The sequence below is a fragment of the Lontra canadensis genome, unplaced genomic scaffold, assembly GCF_010015895.1.
Source record: "Lontra canadensis isolate GAN:19392208 unplaced genomic scaffold, GSC_riverotter_1.0 scaffold51, whole genome shotgun sequence".
In the NCBI taxonomy this organism is placed as follows: Eukaryota; Metazoa; Chordata; class Mammalia; order Carnivora; family Mustelidae; genus Lontra; species Lontra canadensis.
The window spans coordinates 11494662-11519491 of NW_022631045.1; the positions used below are offsets into that span (position 1 = coordinate 11494662).

The 24830-nt window shown below is 35.0% G+C and overlaps 1 protein-coding gene across 7 annotated transcripts in view; it reads left to right on the plus strand.

Moving 5' to 3' along the window:
• Positions 1–24830, plus strand: part of FNDC3A (fibronectin type III domain containing 3A) — a 178205-nt gene that overhangs the window by 150942 nt on the left and 2433 nt on the right. For 6 of the 7 annotated variants that reach the window (XM_032874034.1, XM_032874032.1, XM_032874033.1 and 3 more), the window contains 11 exons: positions 6392–6530; positions 7197–7265; positions 8324–8442; positions 9983–10088; positions 10176–10351; positions 12784–12897; positions 13620–13769; positions 13872–14155; positions 14256–14468; positions 17197–17363; positions 18765–18892. In XM_032874034.1, coding sequence (XP_032729925.1) covers positions 6392–6530; positions 7197–7265; positions 8324–8442; positions 9983–10088; positions 10176–10351; positions 12784–12897; positions 13620–13769; positions 13872–14155; positions 14256–14468; positions 17197–17363; positions 18765–18892 — 1665 coding nt within the window. The remainder of the gene's footprint in view (positions 1–6391; positions 6531–7196; positions 7266–8323; positions 8443–9982; positions 10089–10175; positions 10352–12783; positions 12898–13619; positions 13770–13871; positions 14156–14255; positions 14469–17196; positions 17364–18764; positions 18893–24830) is intronic. The other variant, XM_032874035.1, reaches the window with a different exon arrangement.

The window sequence follows — 24830 nt, forward strand, 5'->3', positions numbered from 1 at the left end:
ATCAGGCTCCTTGCACTGGTTGTGGAGCCTGCTTAGGATTCTCACTCTCCCTCTGCCTCTCCCCATTCTCCCTCTGCCTCTCCCCACTCATGGTCAGTCACTGCACTCAAAAAAACATAAAAAGTTAAAATAGTTTTGACTTCTCTAATGAGCATTACTGCTTTCTTACTATGTAACATTGTCAAACTATATATATTTAAATTCAAATCAATTTTAATGTTTTATGGAACTTTTATTTGTATAACGTGAGCAAACATCTTCTAAAATGTGGATGTTACTAAACACATTCAGAATGTGCTTTTTTGTTAGCAATATCTGAAAAAGTAATGCTTTTATTTTCTAAGTACATTATATCAAGCGATACATAATTTCATTTTGTCTCATTACTGGTGTTCACTTGATGAAGGTTATTTTTACCATGTTTCTTCACTGTAGGGTTTTCCGTTTCTCTTTCTAATAATAGCATTTTCTAAATACTATGTAAACTTCTTGGTTTTTGTCAGACTTTCACGTACTAGTTTTAACATCCATTGATAATTCTTGCCTGAGTCCATTATTACTGATCAATAGTTGCCAAGTGGCAACGAAAATAAATAAAAATAAAATTTTTCAATTTTATTATGCCTTCTACATTTATTATTTGGCATTATACTATAAAGAAAAGCTTTCTTTTCTCATTTATGTTAATATGAACTCATGGATTCCTGTTTACTGAGTGGGTTATTTTTGTTACTATGATTGTCAGTTGTGAGACTCAAATTGTTTGAGGTTTAAGACCCCCTTCAGGCTGGTTTTCAGATCCTTTTGAAGTGTGCCCCGCATCATTCTTTGAAACCTTTCCTTTCTGGCACATGATATTCCAGTCTCATCTTGTACTTTCCCTTCTTCAGCCTTGAGATTGTTTTGTTTCTCCAAGCACTTGGGTCCTTTCAATAGACAATGGTATTTATAAGCCAAAATCTGGGAAGTAAGTATACTTATTGCTATAACAATTTTGCTACTCCTGGACACCCTCTCAATGGACAGAGCTATGAGCTATATATGTGTATGTGCACATACAAAATTTATATGCACTAACACATTTACATCTGTATTTCTACATACCTATTTTTTTAAAACCAGAGTTTACACACATACCTCCAATCTTAATCCAATACTACAGGTTAATTCTGGTTTTCTCCTTTTTCTTATTTCTAGCTCCCTTCATCATCAGAAAGAAACTTTGCCCCAGTTATGTCCATTATAGTTTGTGGAACAAATTCCTCCCCCTCCCGTAAAGTTCTATACGGGGTGCTTGAGTCCCTACTAGGCAAATGCTGCTGCCTCCAGCCAACCCACCTATCCCCCAGCAGAGATACTTGCCTTATTTAGCTCACCTGTTGGCCTTTACACTGAATTATTTCTGGTGTAAAGCAGACAGACTCTACATGTCATTTATTGCTTGCTTGAGGCATGGAAACTATATGTATCATTCTTGCTCACTTGAAGCACTAGCAAGCTTTGAAAATTCATGTACTGTGGAGATTCCAGAAATTCTTTCTTTCATAGTATAGCATCCATTCTCTGGGTATTTTTAACTCTGACTTGATCAGGGATATACATTGCTATTTCTTGGAGACAGTGCTTGAATTAGTCAGTATACCAATTAATATAAGCCAGCCTACATTTTTGTGCCCAAGTTTTTCTAAAAATACAAGATGCTTATTAGTTGATACATTCAACATTGGAATTTTCTTCTCAGTACTTGTTTAATAAAATCATTTCAAGTAAATGATAGAAGCTACTGTAAATTGTTTTCACTATTAAAAAGCAAAGATAAATTTTATCCCTTGAGAACCTTAGAAAATATTTAAGCATGAGATTTGATTATGAAGAGCATAATAATTATATTTATTATGCTTTGTCTTATATATCAGCTTCATTTTTAAAAACTTATGAGAACACTGAGTGATTTTAATTTTTTCCAAATTGAGTTTTCATATTTTTACAAGATTTATGAAATGCTTAAGAAGTAAGTACATTCATTCAGTTTTCCTCTTAGGATGATGTTGGATTATATTTTGCTTCAGTAATGATTATTGTTATGATTATTCAGTAATGATTAGAAAATGATTAACATTTTCTAAGGGGAAATGTTAAGATCTTTATAATTTGGTAAGTTTATTAAAATTCTTAGAATTCTACTGTCCTGTAACACCATGGTGTTATTTCCACATAGAGACAAAAATGTTATATATACATATAAGGGAGTACATTTCTTATGATCCACTATTTTAAATAATTACAGATTTTTATTTAAAATTGTTTGACTGTGGCAGTCACATTCAGATTGCAGGGTATACAGTCAGAATCTCCAAGGAGACAGTAGTCTTTTACAAAAAGTACCCCCAAGTAACTAGAGAGGGGATAGGAAAACAATGTCTCTAAACAAACTCTTAACAAATCACTGACTTACAGGAAGGGATTATATAAAAGCTAATTAAATAATCAATTGTAATAGTGATAACCAAGAATAGTAGTTCCCCAAGTGTGATCACCAGACCATTGTATCAGCATCACTTGGGAACTTGTTAGAAATGTAAATTTTCTGGCCCCCTCAGTTCTGTTGAATCAAAAATTCTGGGATAAGACTTAGCAATCTGTGTTTCAGCACTATCCAAGTGATTCTGAGGCTTACTGAAATTTGAGAACCACTGATCTAAAGGGGGAAAAAAATAGAAAATGAAGACCATGTGGTCTTCTAGAAGCTTGGACATTTTGAATCTGCTTGTGCTGGGTGCCAGCTGACAGGCTCTTGAATCATTAAATCCTATTGCTTTCTCAGACTTTCTTTTCTATTTTGACATTGCAGACTCCTCTTTCAAGCAAAACATATCAAAATAAACTGTTAACACTAAAGAAATCTTAGAATATTAAGCAAAAGCTTAGAAAATACTATAAATCTATAATCCTATAGTCCAGTCCAAAATACTATAATCCAGAAAGCAATGACTAGATAGTATATTACTGATTGTAAAGAAATAATGACATAATTAACATAAAATTGTAATATGACCAAGTTTACCAAATGCCAAGAGTTCTAATTTCTACACTACAGACAATCCTAGGACACTCAAAATACTAAAACAAAATTGGAACAATGAAAAAATTTAAAGGACAAAAGAAAAATGAAAATAAAAATTTAAAGCATAAGAAGGCAGCCAAAATTCTTAAAATCAGTTAAAATTCAGAGTGGTTAACAAGTGTACAATGCTGACTCTATCAAATGGTTCATTAGAAGCTGACTGAGACCTGTTGTCCAAATTTAAATTGATAATAATTATTAATAATTATAATATTTCTTATTATTAAAGCTTCAGAAGCTAGTGGCCACTCCCTATGACTCTGGGCCAGTAGGAGGCTGATTTCTTATTTCCTAAAGTTACTGAAAAACAGTTTTTTAAGCAGCAAGCCTTCTAAAGATCAAGTTCTGAGTACCTTGAGCTGAGAACCCTTAAATACTACACTGTAGCTTATTACTTATTTTTGAGGTTTTTTTTTTCAGATGGAGAGAAATCAGTCAGTTAGTATCTGGGATCCATCAGCTTCTCCTATCTTCCATCTTTGAAATTCACTTATACACTTACATGTCAGCATCAGTGACAGTACATAAACATGTTGCTTTCCTCCTCCTCATCTTGTCCAGTGTCATTTTATGAGGTCTTCCTTTCTCCTTTGCCCTAATCTAAGTGTGCCCAAATTTAGTCCTGACTTATTATGCCCCTTTCTCCCTTGGATACATCATCTCTTTACTTTCTGTCAGCTGTCTTTTTTTGTTCTGAAGAATACTAAATATCCAAACCTGTTCTGTGCTGTTATCAAGCTATTCTTACTTTCTCATTACCATTTTATACCTAGATTAATCTTTCCAAAATACAGCTTTCCCTTAAAAAAAAAAAAAAATTCCCTTAGTTTCATATAAGATTTTTTATATTCTGACACATTCAGTTTTTAAAACGCACTTTCACTCCTTACTTGAACTGGCTATCTCACCAGATGGATTACTTATTCTTCCTTGATCAGAACTCACTATTTACTATTATTTCTGCTCTATACCCAGGGCTTTCTATTCTCTCTTACCCAGGTTTGCCCTTTTACTGCTCTTGCCCATGAAGACCTCATATCACTTCTGTTTACCTTTTCAGAAGCCTTTGTGGACCATTTTATGCCTTAGTAATCTTTCTCCTATTGCCTGAATCTTTTCATATACATCTTTTTTTGTCTTCTGCATAAAGATTCTAAACTTGTTGAAGATACAGAGTGCACCAAACCTAGAGTTCCCAGCACCGTGCTCCCTCTATGGTGGGGAACTGAATGAATGTTTTTGATTATTTGTAAAATTGTGGGGGTGGGAGATAAGTATATGGCTTTATAACCTTTAATACCTTCATGGCTAATTGAAGTAAAAGGAGGCAGTGCCAAAATATATAGTCTTAAAAATATAATTAGTGGATCTTTCTCGTTTTTAGGAAGTCTCTTCTTACTTTAATGGTTTCTTCTAGTTCTAGGTTTGAGTAAACACTGTGTACCATATTGAGAAGTGTTTTGACTCTTTGTGGTCCAGTTTGTAAAGCAGCAAATAAAATGCATTGTCGTGCATGGGAGGACTGAGGAAGGCTGAGCAAAATTGAACAATTGAACTGAATTTTACTGCATTCTCATGAGCTGCATGATTTATTTGGGGGTAGAGTTATTTACATCCGTGTGTATATTATCATGTCATATCATAATGGAGCTTGTCTTGAGTCATCCATTCATCCTGTGATTATTGAGCATTTATTCTATAATAAAGCACTATTCTAAACACTAAGAATATAAGAATTCTAAACACTAAGAATATAACAGTAATCAAAATAACTAATACTCTAGTTAGGGGAATAGACAGTAAACAAGCACATAGCAGATGGTGATAAGTGCTACGTGGATTAATCAAATTAGGGTGAGGTAACAGAATGATTGGGTAGTCAAGGAAGTGCTTTTGGAAATGACACTTGAATCTGAATAACCAGAAGAGTTAGCATGTCAATAACAAAAAGAACATTTTGGGCAGGGCAAATAACTGCTAATGCAAAAGACTGTAAAGCGGAGGTAGGCAGGGGTGAAATCACATAGGGTGTTGTAGACCATAGGGAATTTAGATTTTATTTTAAGTAAAATGAGAAGCTGTTGGAAGTAAGTCCCTTTGGCAGTTGTGTAGAAAATAGAATTCAGAGAAGGAATGGAAGCTAGGAAACTAGTTAGTAATATGTTGTAGTCATTCAGAAAAGATAGAATAAAAGAGGCCTTGACTAAGGTGTTAGTAGTAGCAGAAAACAGAAAAGTAGAGGTAGAATTGACAGGATTTGCTAATAGATTTAAGCTGTAGGTTTAGAGAAGGAAGAATCAAGGATGTTTCTTAGATTTTTGACTTGAGCAACTAGGTAGATAACTTGAGCAACTAGGTAGACTTTGCTGATGAGAAAGAGCAAAGATGGAGCAGGTTTAAAAAAGAGAAAATCATATCAAGTTGGATATTTGACTTCAGGAGCTTTAAGTTCAGTAGACGAGATAAGGTAAAAATATATATTGAATTTCTAAAGTCAGATATAAAAAGACTTAGATATGAATTGTGTTTATTGCTGTGCCACTTAATAGCTTGAAAAAAACAAGTATTGGGTCTGCGGATCAGGAATTCAGGACCAGCTTAGCTGAGTGGGTCTCATGAAGGTTTTATGTGAAGTTACAGTCAAGATGCCAGCTAGGGCTACAGTCATCTGAAGGCTTGACTGGGACTGGAGGATTTGTTCCCAAGTTCACTCAAGTTGGTTGTTAGCCCTCAGTTCCTCTCTGACTTTTGGTCAGAAACTTTACTTCAGTTCGTCACCAAATGGATTTTTGTGTAGGGAAGCTACACACTCTCATTTCTGTTACATTATATTGGAAGCAAGTTATTAAGAACAATTCAAAGGTAAGAGGAATTTGTCTTTACATGAATAAAGGAAATTCAAAGAATTCGTGGACATCTTTTTAAAACTCAAAGAATAGTAAAAGAATAAGTAAATCAAGCCCAAAGCCTATCAAGTATCATCAGATTATAGCTTATTCCTATGATGATTCTTGATTAGTTTCAAAATTTTAGACTTAAACTTACATTCCCAGAACTGACTCTAAAAGGGGATTATACCTAAATATTCTTCATATATGCTGAGTCCCTGTTGAAGACAAGCAGTTCTCACATACCAAGCCATCACAGTCTGAAAACTTACCTTTATAATTTGATTGAGCTTATTTATCTCTCAACACTTTGTTCATTAAGTCATTATCATTAGGTATCAAATATTGTTTTAAGTCTTTGGTTTTTTTTATGTCACAGGTTATTGCTTACAACTCAGAAGGTAAAAGTAATCCAAGTGAAGTAGTAGAATTTACTACATGCCCTGATAAACCAGGAGTACCTGTGAAGCCTTCAGTTAAAGGAAAGATACATTCACACAGTTTTAAAATAACTTGGGGTAAGATATGCATATTTGTACATCATTACTTTTATATTTGATTAAAATGATTTGAATATTAAGATAATTCTTAGGATAGTTGGGTACATTTGTTAGCTCAAGCAAGTTCAATAGGAAATGTGAGAATCATTCATTGTTTGGGTATCTTTTTTTGTGGAAAACTTTGCACTCACACAAATACAGAGTTCATATTTGTTATAGGAAGAACTTGGAACCTGCAGTTAAGACTATGAGCAGAGGTAGCACTGTGTGCAATGAATGATTACTGAAATTATAGCTTTAAAAGTTACTTGGGTCATCCTAGCTCTCATGAAAAATGAAAATCATTTATTCACTTAAAACAAACGTTTGTTGGAGTGCCTGTCTGGCTCAGTCAGAAGAGCATGCAAGTCTTGATCTTACATGATCCTGAATTCAAGCCCCAAATGAGCCCCACAATTGGGTGTGGAGATTGTTAAATAAATAAAACTTGAAAAAAAAATAAAACATTTATTGAACGTCTGTTTATACACTACTTAAAATGCTGGTACTAATTAAAAAAACATTACAGGTGATTCTTTTTTTTTTTTTTAACAGTCTGAGGTTTGGTATTCTGTTTATTAGGGTTTCTGTCACTGTTTAATTATATGTACTTTGCCTAATACCACTTTTTACTTTTTTGGATAGACCCACCAAAAGACAATGGAGGTGCAGCCATCAATAAATATGTAGTGGAGATGGCAGAAGGTTCTAATGGTAAGAATAACTATTAAAAATTAATAGATTTAGGGATACCTGGGTGGCTCAGTCAGTTAAGCATCTGCCTTCAGCTCAGGTCATGATCCCAGGGTCCTGGGATCGAGTCCTGCATTGAGCTCCTTGCTCAGCAGGGAACCTGCTTCTCCCTCTCCCTCTGCCTGTTGCTCTCTCAGCACATGCGTGTTCTCTTTCTCTCTGACAAATAAATAAAATCTTTTAAAAAAAAAAGAATAGATTTATTCTATTTATTTATTTATTCTTCTATTTATTTATTTATTATTCTATTTATTCTATTTATTCTTCATGACTTTGTGTTTTATATGATCTCTTTTCTTTCACTTTTTATTTTTCCTTTGTTTATAGCAGTTAGTATTTTGCCTGTTATGATCCACTTTAAGTTATAATCCCTAAGACTGCTGTACACCTATATTATTAAATTTACATTTACATCTTATTTCCTTTCTCATTTGTTTGCTTTGCTCAGTTCCAGTATATCTGAACTAAAAAGTCTTCTGAAGGTTTATTCAGTTAGATTTATAACCAGACATATCAGAGAAAAATTATCTTGTAAAATTTAACTTACGTTGTACTAGTTTTAGTAATATTCTCTGTGCCTCGTGAACTTTGTTTTTGAATGACACATTTAACAGTCTTTATTTCTATGCAATGAACTGTTTCCTGCAAAATAATGTCTTTTAATTAAGACTAAATTTCCTATGTTATTTGTTTTTTCTACTCTTTGTGTGTTATAATGTCATTACTGGAGCAGTAAACACATTTAAAATGCTTAATTAAAAGCAAATTATGAATGTAAGCCAAAGTTTGTACAGAGTTACAGAGATATTTCATTTCAACAAAGCCATGCAGATTTGTCTAGGAAGCTGTAAAATAAAGAAAATTAGATTATCTCCAGGAAATTCGAAACAAGTTTAAATCGTTTCTGACAAATTACATAAACACTTAACTTAGTGAAGCTAGGATACCTGCTGTGTCTGTGATACCAGAACGTTAAACATTACCTTGTGGCTGATTGAACATAATTCTTCACCTTACAGGAAACAAATGGGATATGATATACAGTGGCGCTACTAGAGAACATCTTTGTGATCGACTGAATCCAGGTTGTTTCTATCGTTTACGAGTTTACTGCATCAGCGACGGAGGACAGAGTGCGGTAATACTTACATGTAGATTTTTTTTCAAGTTTGGGTCACATAAGATGGGATCACCAGATGCTGCCTCAAAATTTGAAATGTATCCAAAGTAATTTCTGTAACTCAGGTGATTAATTTTATAGTGACCAGGATTTCTAAAAATAGTACTTGGCTGATAATCCATGTTCAGTGAATATGTATTGACTGGTTAGTGTTTAGTTTTGGAAAAACAAATACACAAAAATGTTGCAGAAAAACTTATAAAGATAAATTTTAGGATGATGCTTAATAACATGCCTAACGGAGAGAAATAATTGTAGAGTGATTGCTTCATAAATTATGTGTATCAGGACAAACCATAAAATAGAATTTACTGTTTAAACACAGATTCTGATATTTACTTATTGCAGAAAAGTTCTTAGTTATTATTAGAGATCCACTAACCAAAATGGACTCAGTGTGCCATTGATTATATATGAGACATTTGTCATGTTCTGGAGAGGTATGTTTTTTAATAGGAGTGATTTTTTTTTTTTTAATGAATTTAACCAAGAATGTGTTCATGGAGCACACATATTAATATTTTTCAAATGGAATTTGATGCAATAAAGGTACCTCTTTTCTTGAAGGTACCTTTTTAAAAAATAAATTTATAAGTATTGTGTTGAAAATGTGAATATTATGAAACTGAGTGCAAGTCCTGCCCACAGGCCCTGGGATCCAATTGCTTCATTTTATCTAATAAAATCTTCTTGGATTAAAAAAAGGAAATCCACTGTACCCCAAAGGAGCTTCTAATTTTCTGATTCAGCATTATAGCATTCTATATAAGATACCGTTCTGAATAAGGTGATGATCAGATATTTTTTATGCTTAGAAAGAAAATTAATACAGTGCAGATAAGGAATATGGCACTGTGTGTCAGTGTTTTTAAGAGAAGTCTTTTAAAATAAAACTTAATATATATATTTTTAGATAGTATAGAAACTAAAATAATACTAAATACCTGGAGATACCAAATACTTGGAAAATCTTACCTAATTTTTAAATTATTTTTAGGAGGAAAGGAAAGATTATATATACATAATTAGTATGTACGTTAAAAATACAGTATACGGTAAAGTAAGCAAAACAGTCTAAACCTCCTGAAAACATAGCGAACAGTATTTACAGAATATTAAAACATCCTTCTTTAGAAGAGATATGTGAATCCATTTGGACAGAGTCAAAAATAATGTCCATTAGGATTGTTGAAGGTTGTTTTGCTGTTGTTGTTTAATTATGAAAAGACGAAAAGGAGGAGTTTTGGGGGGGGGTTTCTGGTAACTTTCTTTGTGTATAATTGTCACATAGAATGTGTCTTTATCTCTATAAAGTTAGAGTTTTAATGATTTAATTGGGTTTTTATTTTATTTAGAACTTTATTTCTTTTCAGTTGAAAGTCAAGTAGAATTTCAAATCATTGGTGCAGTCTTTGTGTTCACGTTATTTTCCTTTAACAAAAGCACTCTGATTATTTGGTTGGGGCATTTTTGTTTTGTATTGCTTTTGTTTTGGCAGGTATCTGAATCTTTACTTGTGCAGACTCCAGCTGTGCCTCCTGGCCCATGCCTCCCTCCCAGATTACAGGGTAGACCCAAAGCAAAAGAAATACAGTTACGATGGGGTAATTTCCATTTTGGTAATAAATTTTTATTAAGTTAGTACTGAATATACTCCTTTTGTTAAACTACATAAATCTTTCCACCTTTAGGACCCCCTCTGGTCGATGGTGGATCACCCATTTTCTGCTATGGTGTAGAAATGTCTCCTGTAGAAAAAGATGAACCGAGAGAAGTTTACCAAGGTTCTGAAGTAGAATGTACAGTGAGCAACCTTCTTCCTGGAAAGACTTACAGCTTCAGATTGCACGCAGCTAACAAAATGGGGGTAGGAAGACTGTTGATTGAATTATAATCACAGTGGTATTTCATATGACATATATGATTGCACCCATTAGTTAGCCATTTTGCTTTCAATATGTGATTCCAAAGTTTACAGTTATTTTTTGTTTTGGTTTTTTTTAGTTTTTTTAAGATTTATTTATCTATTTTAGGAGAAAGAGAGGGCATGGGGAAAGGGGGTAGAGGAAGATACAGAGCAGGGGAAGGCAGAGGGAGAAGGACAAACAGAGCCTGCTGAGCACAGAGCTGGATCTCAGGACCCTGAGTTCATGACCTGAGCCAAAATCAAGAGTTGGCCACTCTACCAACTGAGCCACCCAGGTGCCCCCAAATTTTACAGTTTTTAATAAGCCTATATCGATAAAGAAGAGAGAGGTCAGTGTATACAGTAACTTAATTGTTCTAAAATCTCCATATTTTCAAACCCCACTTATAATTTGTGACACTCTGGACTTCAGCTGGCCTGAAGTTTGCCTTTCCAGTGGTGCTAGTAGGTTTTACTTTTAGTGTGTTTAAGAGTAGAAACAAGACCATAAGATGAAATACTTAGAATAATAATTAAGTTTTTTGAGACCGATTATATCAGCATTTACTTTCAGGTGATTTTTACCTAAGGAAAAAAAAAACAAACATTAAGCATTTCTTGTTTTGTGAAGCTTTTTAAAAAGTATTAGCTATGTATTTTTACAACTCCATAAAATGGACAAAATAGGTGATAATCTACATTTTACAGCTAAGGAGGTTAGGACTCAGAAAAGCTAAATACCTTGCCCACAGTCACACAAATAAGAAGTGACAGAAATAAGCCACAGACTCAGGGCTCTCAGACTCCAGAACCTAAGCCCTTTCCACTCAACCAGGACATATCTCATCTCTGCATTAAAGCAGGTTCTCTAAGGACAAAGCAGTAGTTTATTGTCTCAATTGAGTAACATTCTGTTTTCTTATTCTGTAATTACAGTTCCACAAAATTAAACTGACAAGTCTCTCCCATTATTTCATATTTTAGTGAACTATATTTTAGTCCCATTCTCCAACTGATTTCAGTATCTGTATCTGTAAACTTATTTTAAAATTTCTTATGTCAATACTTTGCTGGCAGTTCTAACATAAGTCATTGTTTCCTGTCTGAAGTCAACATCTTGTCAGCCTCAACAAGGCTGCAGTACACTGGGATAGCATCTTTAATACTAGTGTACTTAATCTGTATTTTCAGCATTCTGATAATTTATCAAATAAATATTTGCTTTCTGCATTTCCAGAGGCTATATATTTTAGACTCTTTTTAAAACTGTTCTATGTAGTGAAAAGAAGGGCCATCTGTACCCCAATGTTTATAGCAGCAATGGCCACGGTCTCCAAACTGTGGAAAGAACCAAGATGCCCTTCAGCGGACAAATGGATAAGGAAGATGTGGTCCATATACACTATGGAGTATTATGCCTCCATCAGAAAGGATGAATACCCAACTTTTGTAGCAACATGGACGGGACTGGAAGAGATTATGCTGAGTGAAATAAGTCAAGCAGAGAGAGTCAATTATCATATGGTTTCACTTATTTGTGGAGCATAACAAATAGCATGGAGGACAAGGGGAGTTAGAGAGGAGAAGGGAATTGGGGGAAATTGGAAGGGGAGGTGAACCACGAGAGACTATGGACTCTGAAAAACAATCTGAGGGCTTTGAAGCGGCGGGGGGGCAGGGGGTGGGAGGTTGGGGGAACCAGGTGGTGGGTATTAGAGAGGGCACGGATTGCATGGAGCACTGGGTGTGTGGTGCAAAAACAAGGAATACTGTTATGCTGAAAATAAAATTAAAAAAAAAAAAAAAAAACCTGTTCTAAATTTTGGGGCACCTGGGTGGCTCAGTTAATTAAGCATCTGCCTTCAGCTCAGGTCATGATCCCAGGGTCCTGGGACCAAGCCACACATCCGGCTCCCTGCTCAGCGGAGGGCCTATCTCCTCCTCCCCCTCTGCCGTTCCCCCTGCTGCGCTCCTAGTGTACTCTCTCTCTCAAATAAATAAAATCTTAAAAAAAAAAAAAAACTATTCTAAATTTTAAGATATAATTTATGCCTACCATCTCCCATACCTTTAATTGGCATGCTCGTCTTTACTCATATAATTTCTTCTGACTCATTCCACATTCCTAATTCCCTGATACCCTGCCCTTCTTACAGAAACAGTTCATGAAGGAAAAAGAGCAGAAGAAAACACAGTAAATATCAAAACTTTAAAACACCCCACAGTGACTTCCATGATCATTAAATCTTTTTTTCTGTGAATGCTTTTAGAGTTATGACCAGTTAGTCTTAAAAAAGATGGATAATGTACTTACTTATTTTTATGAATATTTATGGAGAACTATGCAATCAGTGTGTAAAAAATGAAAACACTGGCTATATTTGTTTTTCTAGTTTGGACCATTTTCAGAAAAATGTGATATTACTACAGCCCCTGGACCACCAGATCAGTGCAAGCCTCCTCAGGTTACATGCAGATCTGCAACTTGTGCCCAAGTAAATTGGGAGGTATTGTAATTCCCATTGACTTACTTTAAATGATTAGAATAGTTCATATAAAAGAATAGAGATCCTCTTTATTTCATTTCCTAAATTATGCAAACAGTTAAGTCCTGTAAAATTCATGTGGTAAAAAGTGGATTTTTTTTTTTCTCTTCAAAGCATTTAAGTAAGGTATATAGTTTCTTGTTCATGATGTGCTTCGTATTTTTTTCAAAGGTTGTGTCTCATTATTTAGCCACTGGTGAGTTTAATGTTAAGAACAAACATTTGTAGGTATCAGTATAATACTATTTCTCTTATATTTATTATCTCCACTTGTTTATTGTATATAGTAATCATCAGTAATGATAATTACATTTTCAGTTACCTTTGAAATTTAACAAAGAAAATGTCCTTACATGATTTAACATTTATATTACTTGATAGGATTATTTTGAAGAATATTTTACATTAAAATTCTCTTTCTGAAGTGATTCAGCCATATTTTGACTTCTAATTGAAAAGAGTTTTGTTTTTTTGGCCAATATATATATTTTTTGGCCAGTCTCACATTCAGGTGACCTTAATGAATAAAAATGTAATATTGAACAGTTTTAATTCTACTTAAACATTTTAAAGAAATTCAAAAGCAATTCAGTTTTTTATATGCTCAGGCAAAGAACATTTTTACCCAAAATCCATTTAATCAATGTCAAGACTTAAGACCTTTTCCCTTTCTTAATTTAAAGGTCCCTTTGAGTAATGGAACTGATGTCACTGAATATCGATTGGAGTGGGGAGGCGTGGAAGGAAGTATGCAGATGTGTTACTGTGGGCCCGGTCTCAGTTATGAATTAAAAGGACTTTCACCAGCAACTACCTATTATTGCAGAGTCCAGGTAAAGGTGGTCAGGGCCTTTCTACTCTAGCTGGAGTTTTGTGTTCTGTGAGCATTTTGTTGGTCATGTTTTTGTTAATTTACGGGCTCTGTTTATTTGTAGGCTCTGAGTATTGTGGGTGCAGGGCCTTTCAGTGATGTAGTAGCCTGTGTGACTCCACCATCAGTTCCTGCTATTGTGACATGTCTTCAGGAAATAAATGATGATGACATAGAAAATCCCCATTATTCACCTTCTACATGCCTTGCAATAAGCTGGGAAAAGCCTTGTGACCATGGTTCAGAAATCCTTGCCTACAGCATAGACTTGGGAGATAAACAGCCCTTAGCAGTTGGAAAGGTTACAAGCTATATTATAGACAATTTGCAACCAGATACAACATACAGGTATACTCTACACACTATGTTAATTTTTGCCTAATCCAAAGAGAAACTTTAAATAGAATAATCATAAATTGATTTTTTTTTTTCTTAATGTGGCACTTAGAATACGAATTCAAGCCTTGAATAGCCTTGGAGCTGGTCCTTTCAGCCACATGATAAAATTAAAAACTAAGCCCCTCCCTCCCGATCCACCTCGTCTGGAATGTGTTGCCTTCAGCCACCAGAACCTTAAGCTGAAATGGGGAGAAGGAACCCCAAAAACACTGTCAACAGATTCTATTCAGTACCACCTTCAGATGGAGGATAAGAATGGAAGGTAGGTGTTCTTAATTGCTTCTTTATATAGTTTCTTACGCATATCAGTTTTAACAGTAGAAGTAAATAAAATTAGTTTTCAAAAACAAGATTAAAATTCTGAAAAGAAATAATTTTAAATGTGCTGTTTTCAAAACACCAGAAGATATAGTGACAATTTCCTGTTCATAACAATTTCCTGTTCATAACTTGTGAGTGGGATGCCAAGAGAAAAATTAAGTGGGCCATTCTTCGGCTCTCTTCTCTAACCCATTTACTCTCTTCATGCAGGTAAAAGAAACATAATCTTTGCTACAACAAAGTTCTTCAACCCTTATTTCCAGCAGAGGCAGTTTTGTTAGTAAATGATCGATTGGTTTAAGGCCTCTGAGATCCTTGAGGGTAGGGATTATGTCCCACTTTCCACCACACCCTGTCATAGGACCTGCACACAGTAAATACAGTTCAGTTCCTCACTGTCAGATCTTGTTTACTCTCTGATTATTAGCCAGTCCCCTTGCTGCTCAGGTTCTTGTCTTTGCTGCCATCTTTTACATTTTCATTACATCCATGCCATATATTATCCCACTAAATCATTTTTAATTATAAATCAAAATATGTGTAATATAAGTTATTCAGATGCAAATCTGAGGCCGTTTACTGACATTATATCCCATATAAACAATGCCATATACCCTCCACAGGTGTTATTCTTCTAATATTTTAAGAATTCAAATTTTACTTTTCTACTTTTCATTCAGCTTATGAGAAACAATTTGTATATCTTATGGATTCAGAGTGCTATTAGTAGCTCTTCCCTAAGTTTTCCCAATTTGTTTTTTGTGTTGTGTTTGCATCTTAGCCAAATATTCAGTAATGGAATATTCATGGTACTTGTACATAAGTACTCTCAGAGGTACTTACATATTTAAAATAACATACGAAATTAAGCATACTATATCACCAGTAAGAGCATTATGCAGAGCAAACAATATTGATCATTTTCTGAAATCTGTGCCTCTATGAATATTAGCCTTTGCCATTGGCAGAATTTTATGTTCACTTTGTAAAGTCTTATTTCTAAAAGGAGATTCTTTGCCTTGCTACAGATGTTATTATTATTAATTATTATTATTATTAATACATGTTATTATCATTGAGTGAGTGAATTCTGTAAATTATTTTCATCCCTTTTGTAGCATTTACATTTGGGGTATTGCAAGAAGGTTTACTAGAAATGGGTCTAATTCGTGTTTGATTGAAATGTAATAGAATAAAGATTCCATTAAATATAGATTATACTAATAGGCTAGAATATTAAGCTTAATTAGTGTTTAGCTATCATCTAGAGAATGGTAAGGTACTGGCTGTGGAAAATAAATTAAAACCTATGATATAAGTTTGCTCTCAAAAGTTAATAAATCAAGGTAATAATACCTGTAGTTACACTCTTTCCCTTTGATTTTTCACAACTATTTACATTTGCTGTGGGATAGTATCTTAATACTATTTTTTTTTAAGATTTTATTTATTTATTTGACAGAGATCACAGGTAGGCTGAGAGGCAGGCAGAGAGAGAGAGGGGAAGCAGGCTCCCTGCTGAGGAGAGAGCCCAATGCAGGACTCAATCCCAGGACCCTGGGATCATGACCTGAGCCAAAGGCAGAGACTTTAACCCACTGAGCCACCCAGGTGCCCCAATATCTTAATACTATTTCAGCTGTTCTTGACCACAGGTTTTGTCATTATTTAGCTTTTTCAGTAGTGGTTGTTTTTTCCTCCTATCCTTTAAAAAAAAAAAAAATGGGGAGATTAAAAAGGCAAGGCTTATCTAATTACTGCTTCTTGGAAATATTGTTACTGCAGGTCATTAACTATTTTTTTCATTTTTAACCTGACTACAGTTTTCAGACTATTAGAACCATGTGAGCATTCATTCCATTACTCATTCCCCAATTTCCAAAAACTTTAAAATAGCCAATCAAAAGTATTGGGGAACAATTGAACTTACGGGTGACATATATGAAGTCAAACTTTCCATTGAACAGTTCAGGTGGATAATTTATGGCAAATTATACATTCTTTCATACTGCTGTGTAAATCTCTAGAAGACATCACCAAATCAGCTACAATTATGCCTAGAAATTGAGGGTTCTCTTTTTAAATATAACAAATTGTATGCCTAAGACTAATGAAAATTGTGGTATTCTGAGTATCTTTAAAAATGTATGAACATTAAAAGATAGCAATCCGAAACAAAGCTTTACCAAAAGCATGAAAGGTTACTATGATCAGACACAAAATTCAGCAGTAATTTTTCAGAAAACCATGACAAATTAGGAAATTTACCAGTCCTGTGATTTTCATCATCTCATAAAAAAATAGACTTATTTGGAGTGACAAAGCATTCCTGGCATTGAATTCTATGAATAACTTATATTGCTAAATAACGTCCAAACTGTACTTTTTATACTTTTTTTTTTTAAAGATTTTATTTATTTATTTGACAGAGATCACAGGTAGGCAGAGAGGCAGGCAGAAAGAGGAAGGGAAGCAGGCTCTCCGCTGAGCAGAGAGCCCAATGCGGGGCTTGATCCCAGGACACTGAGATCATGACCCGAGCCGAAGGCAGAGGCTTTAACCCACTGAGCCACCCAGGCGCCCCCAAACTGTACTTTTTAAATAGTTTTGAATATTTTTCATAAGATAGTTAAGGTTTTTTTTTTTAACAAGAGTCATTTCCATTTTAGGTTTGTATCCTTATACAGAGGTCCATGTCATACATACAAAGTACAAAGACTTAATGAGTCAACATCCTACAAATTCTGTATTCAAGCTTGTAATGAAGCAGGGGAAGGTCCTCTGTCCCAAGAATATATTTTTACTACTCCAAAATCTGTCCCAGCTGCCTTGAAAGGTAAGTTATACATCCTTAAATTATGTTCTTTAATAATAAATTAATTTTAAATGCATCTTCATAAATAGCTTTATGTGCTGTTATTGTAATTTATAATCCAGTATGTATACATTTAAATTATAAAAAAGAAATTATATAGACAAACCCATCTACTGAGAGTTTCACTCAATAATAAAAGCTATTTTATCGAGCTCATTGATACTCAGACAAGTACTGGATTTTGTCACTAATCTTTTTAATCTAACATAAAAACACTAAATTGAATAGATGATGCTGGTTTTCTAATAGGGTCACTTGCAGTTTCTGCTATTGTTACTTAAAGAATAAAATCATAAACTTGAATTGTTTTGAGTTGTTAATATTTCATTCATTCAGATTTCAGGGAGAAAGCCAGGTCTCCTGTTAAGGAAAACATAAATACTTTCTTAGTTAACTTGAATTTTTTAATCAAATTTGCACATACATTCACACATTTGTATATACAGATATCTTTAAAATTAATTTTAGAGGGGTTCTTATTTTATTTTTTTTTTTTAAGATTTTATTTATTTGTCAGAGAGAGCAAGAGTGAGCACAGGCAGATAGAATGGCAGGCAGAGGCAGAGGGAGAAGCAGGCTCCCTGCTGAGCAAGGAGCCCGATGTGGAACTCGATCCCAGAACGCTGGGATCATGACCTGAGCCGAAGGCAGCCGCTTAACCAACTGAGCCACCCAGGTGTCCCAGGGGTTCTTATTTTAAAATGACCCTGGCAAGGATTGCAATTTGTATATTTAGCCAAAATCACTGACATTCCTCACACTGAAGACAAATCAAAGAGACTTCTATTTAGTACAGTGTCCTGGATTGTGTACTTAAAATGTGTCATTTGTTAAGCAGATCCACAGTTAGTAGGACTGTTCTTGAATACTTTTCTAATAATGTTGATGGAGTTTTACTGAGTCCTATTTCTGTTTTATTGTCCAGTTTAATGTCTCTTAGCCTTATGATTATTGCTGATTTTAACCCTTTGTACCCCACTATTGAGTGAAGTAGTTTTATATCAAGCAACAAGGGGTATTTTTCAACTTCTTTTTCAATTTAGGAGATTTCTTAAGTTACAAAATTTCATATTTTAGGTATACTCTTAGAAGCACCATTAATGTTGTTTTAGAACTGAGATAACTCCTTTTGGCTTTCTAACTCAATGAAAACAGTGCTTACCTTGGCAGATCTTTTAGTCAATCTGGCCATTGTAGCACCTATAGATTATATGGTCTGTAGATAGTAAGAGTGAACCATTAATCATGTCTCTGCAAATCTCAAAAATCCAGGTATTTAACTGAGTTTTAAAGGTTTGTTGAAACAAAGGTCTGTGTGATGTGCCAAGTTAAAAATCAGGTATTTGTATTTGTTCTCTGCAGCCCCCAAAATAGAGAAAATAAATGACCACATTTGTGAAATTACATGGGAATGTTTACAGCCAATGAAAGGTGACCCAGTTATTTACAGTCTTCAAGTTATGTTGGGAAAAGATTCAGAATTTAAACAGGTATGTGCAAAGATGTAATTCTGTGGATACTTATTTTTATCTTTCTCATTTTTATGTATTTGCAGTGCAAGATTAGACTGTCTTTATCTTCCTAACTCAAAAACATTTATTCAGTACTTACTGTGTTCCAAAGATTAGTAACTACACAGTATCTCAGGATTCAAAATCTTTTTAAGTATGAGCTATATATTTAACAGATGATTCATTCATTTGACAAGAATTTATTAAAGTTTGTGCCAGGCACTCAGGATATATAACACTGAATGAAAAGTTCTTGCCTCTGTGGCTTTTATATTCAGTAGAAAAATATACTGCAAATAAATACATTAATATATCATACAATAGTGATAACTACAGTGGAGAATAAATACAACTGGGTAAAAGGAATAAGTACTCTTGGGAGTAGAGAAAGCTAGTGCTATCTCATATAGGACAGTGAGGTGACAGAGACCCAAAAGAGATGAATATGAGAATAGTGTTCTAAGAAGTAATGGGTGCAAAGGCCCAGAGGTAGGAACATGCTTGTTAAATTTAATGAACAACAAGGAGGCCAATATGGGATTGTGTGAGCAATGGAGAAAATAGTAGATGAAGTCAAGTAGTTAATTGTGAAGAAGATCTATGAATGATATGAAGGTCACGTAGAGCATTATAGGCCACACTGTAACTTTTTTACTCTATGTAAAATGAGAAACCAGTAGAGGATTTTTACCAGAGTAGTCACAGGATCAGACACAAGGTCATTTTGGCTAGAATGGGACACGGGTAGAAGCAGAGAGCATGAAGGAGGCTTTCACAATACTAGTAATGGTCATAATTATAAGGTAGTGTTGTAAATATGATAATAGTCATTATGGAAGCCTAGCAGAAGTTCACCTACCTGGCCAAAATGTTTCAGAGAAGGCTTTCTGGTAGAGGATAAACAGCAGTGAGATGAAGCAGGAAGTTGCCAGTATTCACTGTATCTTTTGTAAAGAAGTCATTTTTATCCAACTCAAAAACCTACTTTCTATAAACATTTCATCTGATTCTCCCTTTTTTTTCTGTCAACCTTCTTGATCTTGAGTGCTTTTAAGCTGGGTGGTTTTCATTTGAGCATCTTGTATTTTCTTTTCCCACTAGGAAATCAGTCATTCATCTGTTTTATTGTACTCTCATGCTGTTATAGCTATTAAGAATAGAATATTTTTCAATATAATTTTTTCTTTTGTTTTGTTAAGTATGAAAGTCTTTTTTCTTTTCTTCTCTTTCCTTTTCTTTTTTAAGATTTCATTTATTTGTCAGAGAGAGCACATGCAGGGGGAGCAGCAGGCAGAGGGAGAAGCAGGCTCCCAGCTGAGCAAGGAGGCCAGTGTGGGACTGGATCCCAGGACCCTGGGATCATGACCCAAGCCAAAGGGAGTCGCTTAACCGACTGAGCCACCCAGTCGTCCCTGGAAGTGTTATTTCTTAAGTGAAATTACAAAAAGCCCCAAAGAGTCAGATTAAAGTTGGCATGTAGTTGTTTTTCTTTATTAAGCCATCTGCAAATTGACATAATCAAATTTGAATATAATTTATAGATAAGCACGTTTCCTTCCAAGGAGGAAGCAAAATTACTATTAAAAAAGTGTAATTGCATTACATGTTTAAAGGAAATAGGGACCCCACATTTGAGTAGTATATGAATTTTAATAAACATATCACTACATGAAACAGCAAACGCTAATTCTAATTTAACTTAAAAGCTAAATTAACCCTGTCATCACTTTCACTTAAGATTGTAAGCATGCCATAAAACTTGAAATACTGGGGCACCTGGGTAGCTCAGTGGGTTAAAGCCTCTGCCTTCAGCTTGGGTCGTGATCCCAGGGTCCTGAGATCGAGTCCCACATCTGGCTCTCTGCTCAGCGGGGAGCCTGCTTCCCACTCTGTCTCTGCCTGCCTCTCTGCCTACTTGTGATCTCTGTCAAATAAATAAATAAAATCTTTAAAAAAAAAAAAACTTGAAATACTGATTTCCTTAGACCCTCATAGTATATTTGCTCATCTAAATCTCTTAAATGTTTGTAAGATTTTACAATTTATTGGCAAGTTATACTCCAAAAGTTTGAAGGTTGCTTTTTTAAGAATTCAGTTTCATTCATGGAATTTAATATTTTACTTAAAATTTATTTAATACTCAGCACACATCTATTAAACACCATATATAAAGAATTATAGGGGCTACAATATTAATAAGTTACTGTTCTGATTTCAAAGTTGTTTAGAATTTTACCAGCAAGCAGAAATTTTATAATTGTGACACTTTACATTGCCAAACAAAAGGTCATAGTAAAGATAAAACCTACTTTACGAAAAGGAAGTATTTATTCCAGCTGGACCTTGGAATGTTTTCTAAAAGGAGTGCCATTTAAGTGAGGGCAGGCAGAGGGGAACATGGTGGCACTGGTGAGCTTAGAAGGAGCCATGAACTCTGAAGTGTGACTTGAGTAAGCCTCACAAATGGAGTGTGTAGTTAAGGAAGCCAGGTCCTGTGGTCTGTATTCCATAGTAGTAGGAATGGCTGATGTTTTTAAGACAGGGTTAGTTCTTATAAGTTGGTGGTAGAGTTTCTAAACTAGCCTATAAAAAACCGTTTAACCTATAATGTTGCTGGTATTAGGGATCTGGAAACAAATTCCCGTGGCAGCAGCAAGGACTCATGACCCTGGGCCAAAGTTGGAGGGACATAGAAGGAAAAAATAGAAACAAATTGATTTCTTTACATTTGTCCTTTCTTTGTCCCTTTTTGATCCACTATGAGAAAATTCTTTGCTGCCTTCTTGCTGCCCCATGCACCGTTCTGTAGAACCTCACCTAAAATTGCCCACATTCTCTAAAGTCACACTCTCCCTTTGACTCTTGCCTCCCTATCTGACATATCATAGCTCCCGTATACAAAGTATAGCTGACCTTATTGGCATTAAGAGAAAGACTATTTGCATGGGAACATTCATACCAAAGGTAAGCATCTACTGGCTCTATAATCCCCTCGGGGAAGTGTATACATTTTATTTTTTTTGTTTTTGTTTTTTTTTTTTTTTAAAGATTTTATTTATTTATTTGACAGACAGAAATCACAAGCAGGCAGAGAGGCAGGCAGAGAGAGAGGAAGGGAAGCAGACTCCCTGCCGAGCAGAGAGCCCGATGCGGGGCTCGATCCCAGGACCCTGAGATCATGACCTGAGCCGAAGGCAGCGGCTTAACCCACTGAGCCACCCAGGCGCCCCGTGAAGTGTATACATTTTAAAAAGCAAGTCCTTTTTTCCAAAATGGCATTTCAAGTAGTACAGAAAGGTGAAGTAAAAATACTGGTGGACAATAAAGCCATTATCAAAGCAGATCACCCCATCTGGGAATCTGTGCCTAAGGCACTTCTGTGTCACAGCTCATTATGTTGCAAGTACCAAAAAAACCAACTCAGACTAGCACAATTAAGTGTAAATCCTCTTAGGGAGAAGCCTGAAGATAAGCATGCTTCAGGATTGCTTGATTCAGAAGCTCCGTGAATTCTTCAGGGACCTGGTTTTTCTCAGCAGTCTTCAGTCACTCCCCTTAGCCAGGAGGAACTTACTCTACTTCATTCACTTTCAGAGAAGAGAAAGCACTTAGATTGCAAACCCATCCCTGAACCAATGATTATTTCAGGATTTAAGCCAACCAGAGCAGAGGCCTCTTCTGCAGTATAATAACAAGGCAAACTTTTCCAAATATAAGAATTGGGTAAGGGAGAGTTTGATACCCCATCAAAAATCAGTACTGTTGACAGTGTCAGAGAATGGGTACAGGGACAGTGGCTTGTTGGACTCTCTACAACTTTTTTTTCTTTTTTCTTAAACTTCTGAACTTAGATTTCCAAAAACATTGCCCCTCTGAGTGGCCTGCAGACCTAATGAACCTGAATGTCTAAGAAGAGGGCCCATGATTGTTTCTTTTTTTCCAAGTTCTAAGTGCTGCTTATGCACAATAAACCTAAGAACTGCTCTAAAATTCCAAGTTCATATATAACTCCCTTAGCAGTAATCAAAAAGAACGGTATAGACAAGAGCCATGCAGCTATTTGTCTATATTCCATTTTTTTGAGGGTTTTTTTAATGTATTGATCACTATGAAATAAGTATTTGCAATAATATATTCATAAATTACAGAAGAAGGATATATGACCATATGTGCCATGCTATGTACATATGTGTGACCTTATGTGTCATATTATATATATATTATGTGACAAGATATGCCTTATTATATATCATAATGAATCATTACTTTTAAATGTAATCAATGCAAAATAAACCTTAAGGTATAAACCAGTCTGCACTTAGTCTAAAAGTAACATATTGTTAAAATCATTCTTATACTAACTGCTATAAATAATATATACGGGGGGCGCCTGGGTGGCTCAGTGGGTTAAGCCGCTGCCTTCGGCTCGGGTCATGATCTCAGGGTCCTGGGATCGAGCTCCGCATCGGGCTCTCTGCTCAGCAGGGAGCCTGCTTCCTCCTCTCTCTCTGACTGCCTCTCTGCCTGCTTTGTGATCTCTCTCTGTCAAATAAATAAATAAAATCTTTAAAAAAAAAATAATAATATATACGGTGCATATTACTCATTGTAAAATTAGATGTGGATGTGAAACATACACTGAAAGTAGAAATAGTTCAGCGGAATTTGTTCCTTTTGACAACTTCAAAGTGGTTATGCTTGATAGTAAACATGTTCACTTATCCTTAAAGGATAAAAAAGGACTATTTTGCTTTTTTGTATGAGTACTTGGTAATTAATCTAGCCAACCAAATAGGTTTCTAGAATGTGTGGATATGGAGAGAGAGAAATAGGTAAGTTACTGGTTTCATTTTTATTGGCCCCTCTTCTACGCTTATTATTTTTTTCATGCTGTGACATATTCACAGTTAAAGTAAGGACGAGGATCTTGGGTGGCTCAGTCGGTTAAGCGTCTGCCTTCTGCTCAGGTCATGATACCAAGGTCCTGAGATTGAGCCCCATGTTGGGCTCTCTGCCCAGTGAGGAGTCTGCTTCTTCCTCTCCGTCTGCCTCTCCCCCCTGCTCGTGCTCTTTCTCTCTCTTTCTCTCTCTCAAATAAATACAGTCTTTAAAAAAAAACTAAAATAAGGACAAATACCAGTGTATAAAAATCTAAACTTTCTTTAAAAGTTTTCCTATAAAATTCTGTTACAGTTGGCATACTATTTCAAAGTTCTTAGCTAAACATGCACAAACTTGACAAACATAAGTTTAGTCTGCATTTCTCTACTAAAATGCAAAGTGAAAATTGTAATCTCTTATCTGCAAATCTGCCTTAGTTGGTATTTGCCATACCCTGCCTATAAATGGATAGTTGATTGGTAGCAAATATAAAGAGCTGTTTTATTTTTTGTTTTGTTTTAATTATATGTAATTCTAAGTCATCTGTGAGCAATAGCTACAAGCTAAAAAAAATTATGAATTTATTAGAGTATTATTTGCCCTTTTCTGTTTACTAAGATCGCAACAATTTTATCTTGTCAGTATGAAACGGAGGAGTGGAAATGGTGTTATTTCTCAGTCTCAGACCAAATCCACCTTATCTCAAGCTTGAGGCTTGTTTTGAATAGCTTCGCTTAGATGTATGATCATTTTTATAAATTAGCTTTAGCAAGTTTACTGTTTTCTTCAGTCCTGTACCTACAGTTATCTAAGGTGTCTCCTTGTTTGCCTTCCAACATCTGAAACACAAAACTGAAAACTTGACCTCATTATCTTCCCTCCCAATCTCTGCTCTCCAAACTCTTTACTTCATCAGTGACATAAATACTAATATCGGTTTGGTCCCCAAGCTTTGAACTCTTGAAAGATTTTTTTTTGCCTGCCTACTTATTCATATAAAAATCATTTTTAAAAATGATCCATAAAACCTATACCA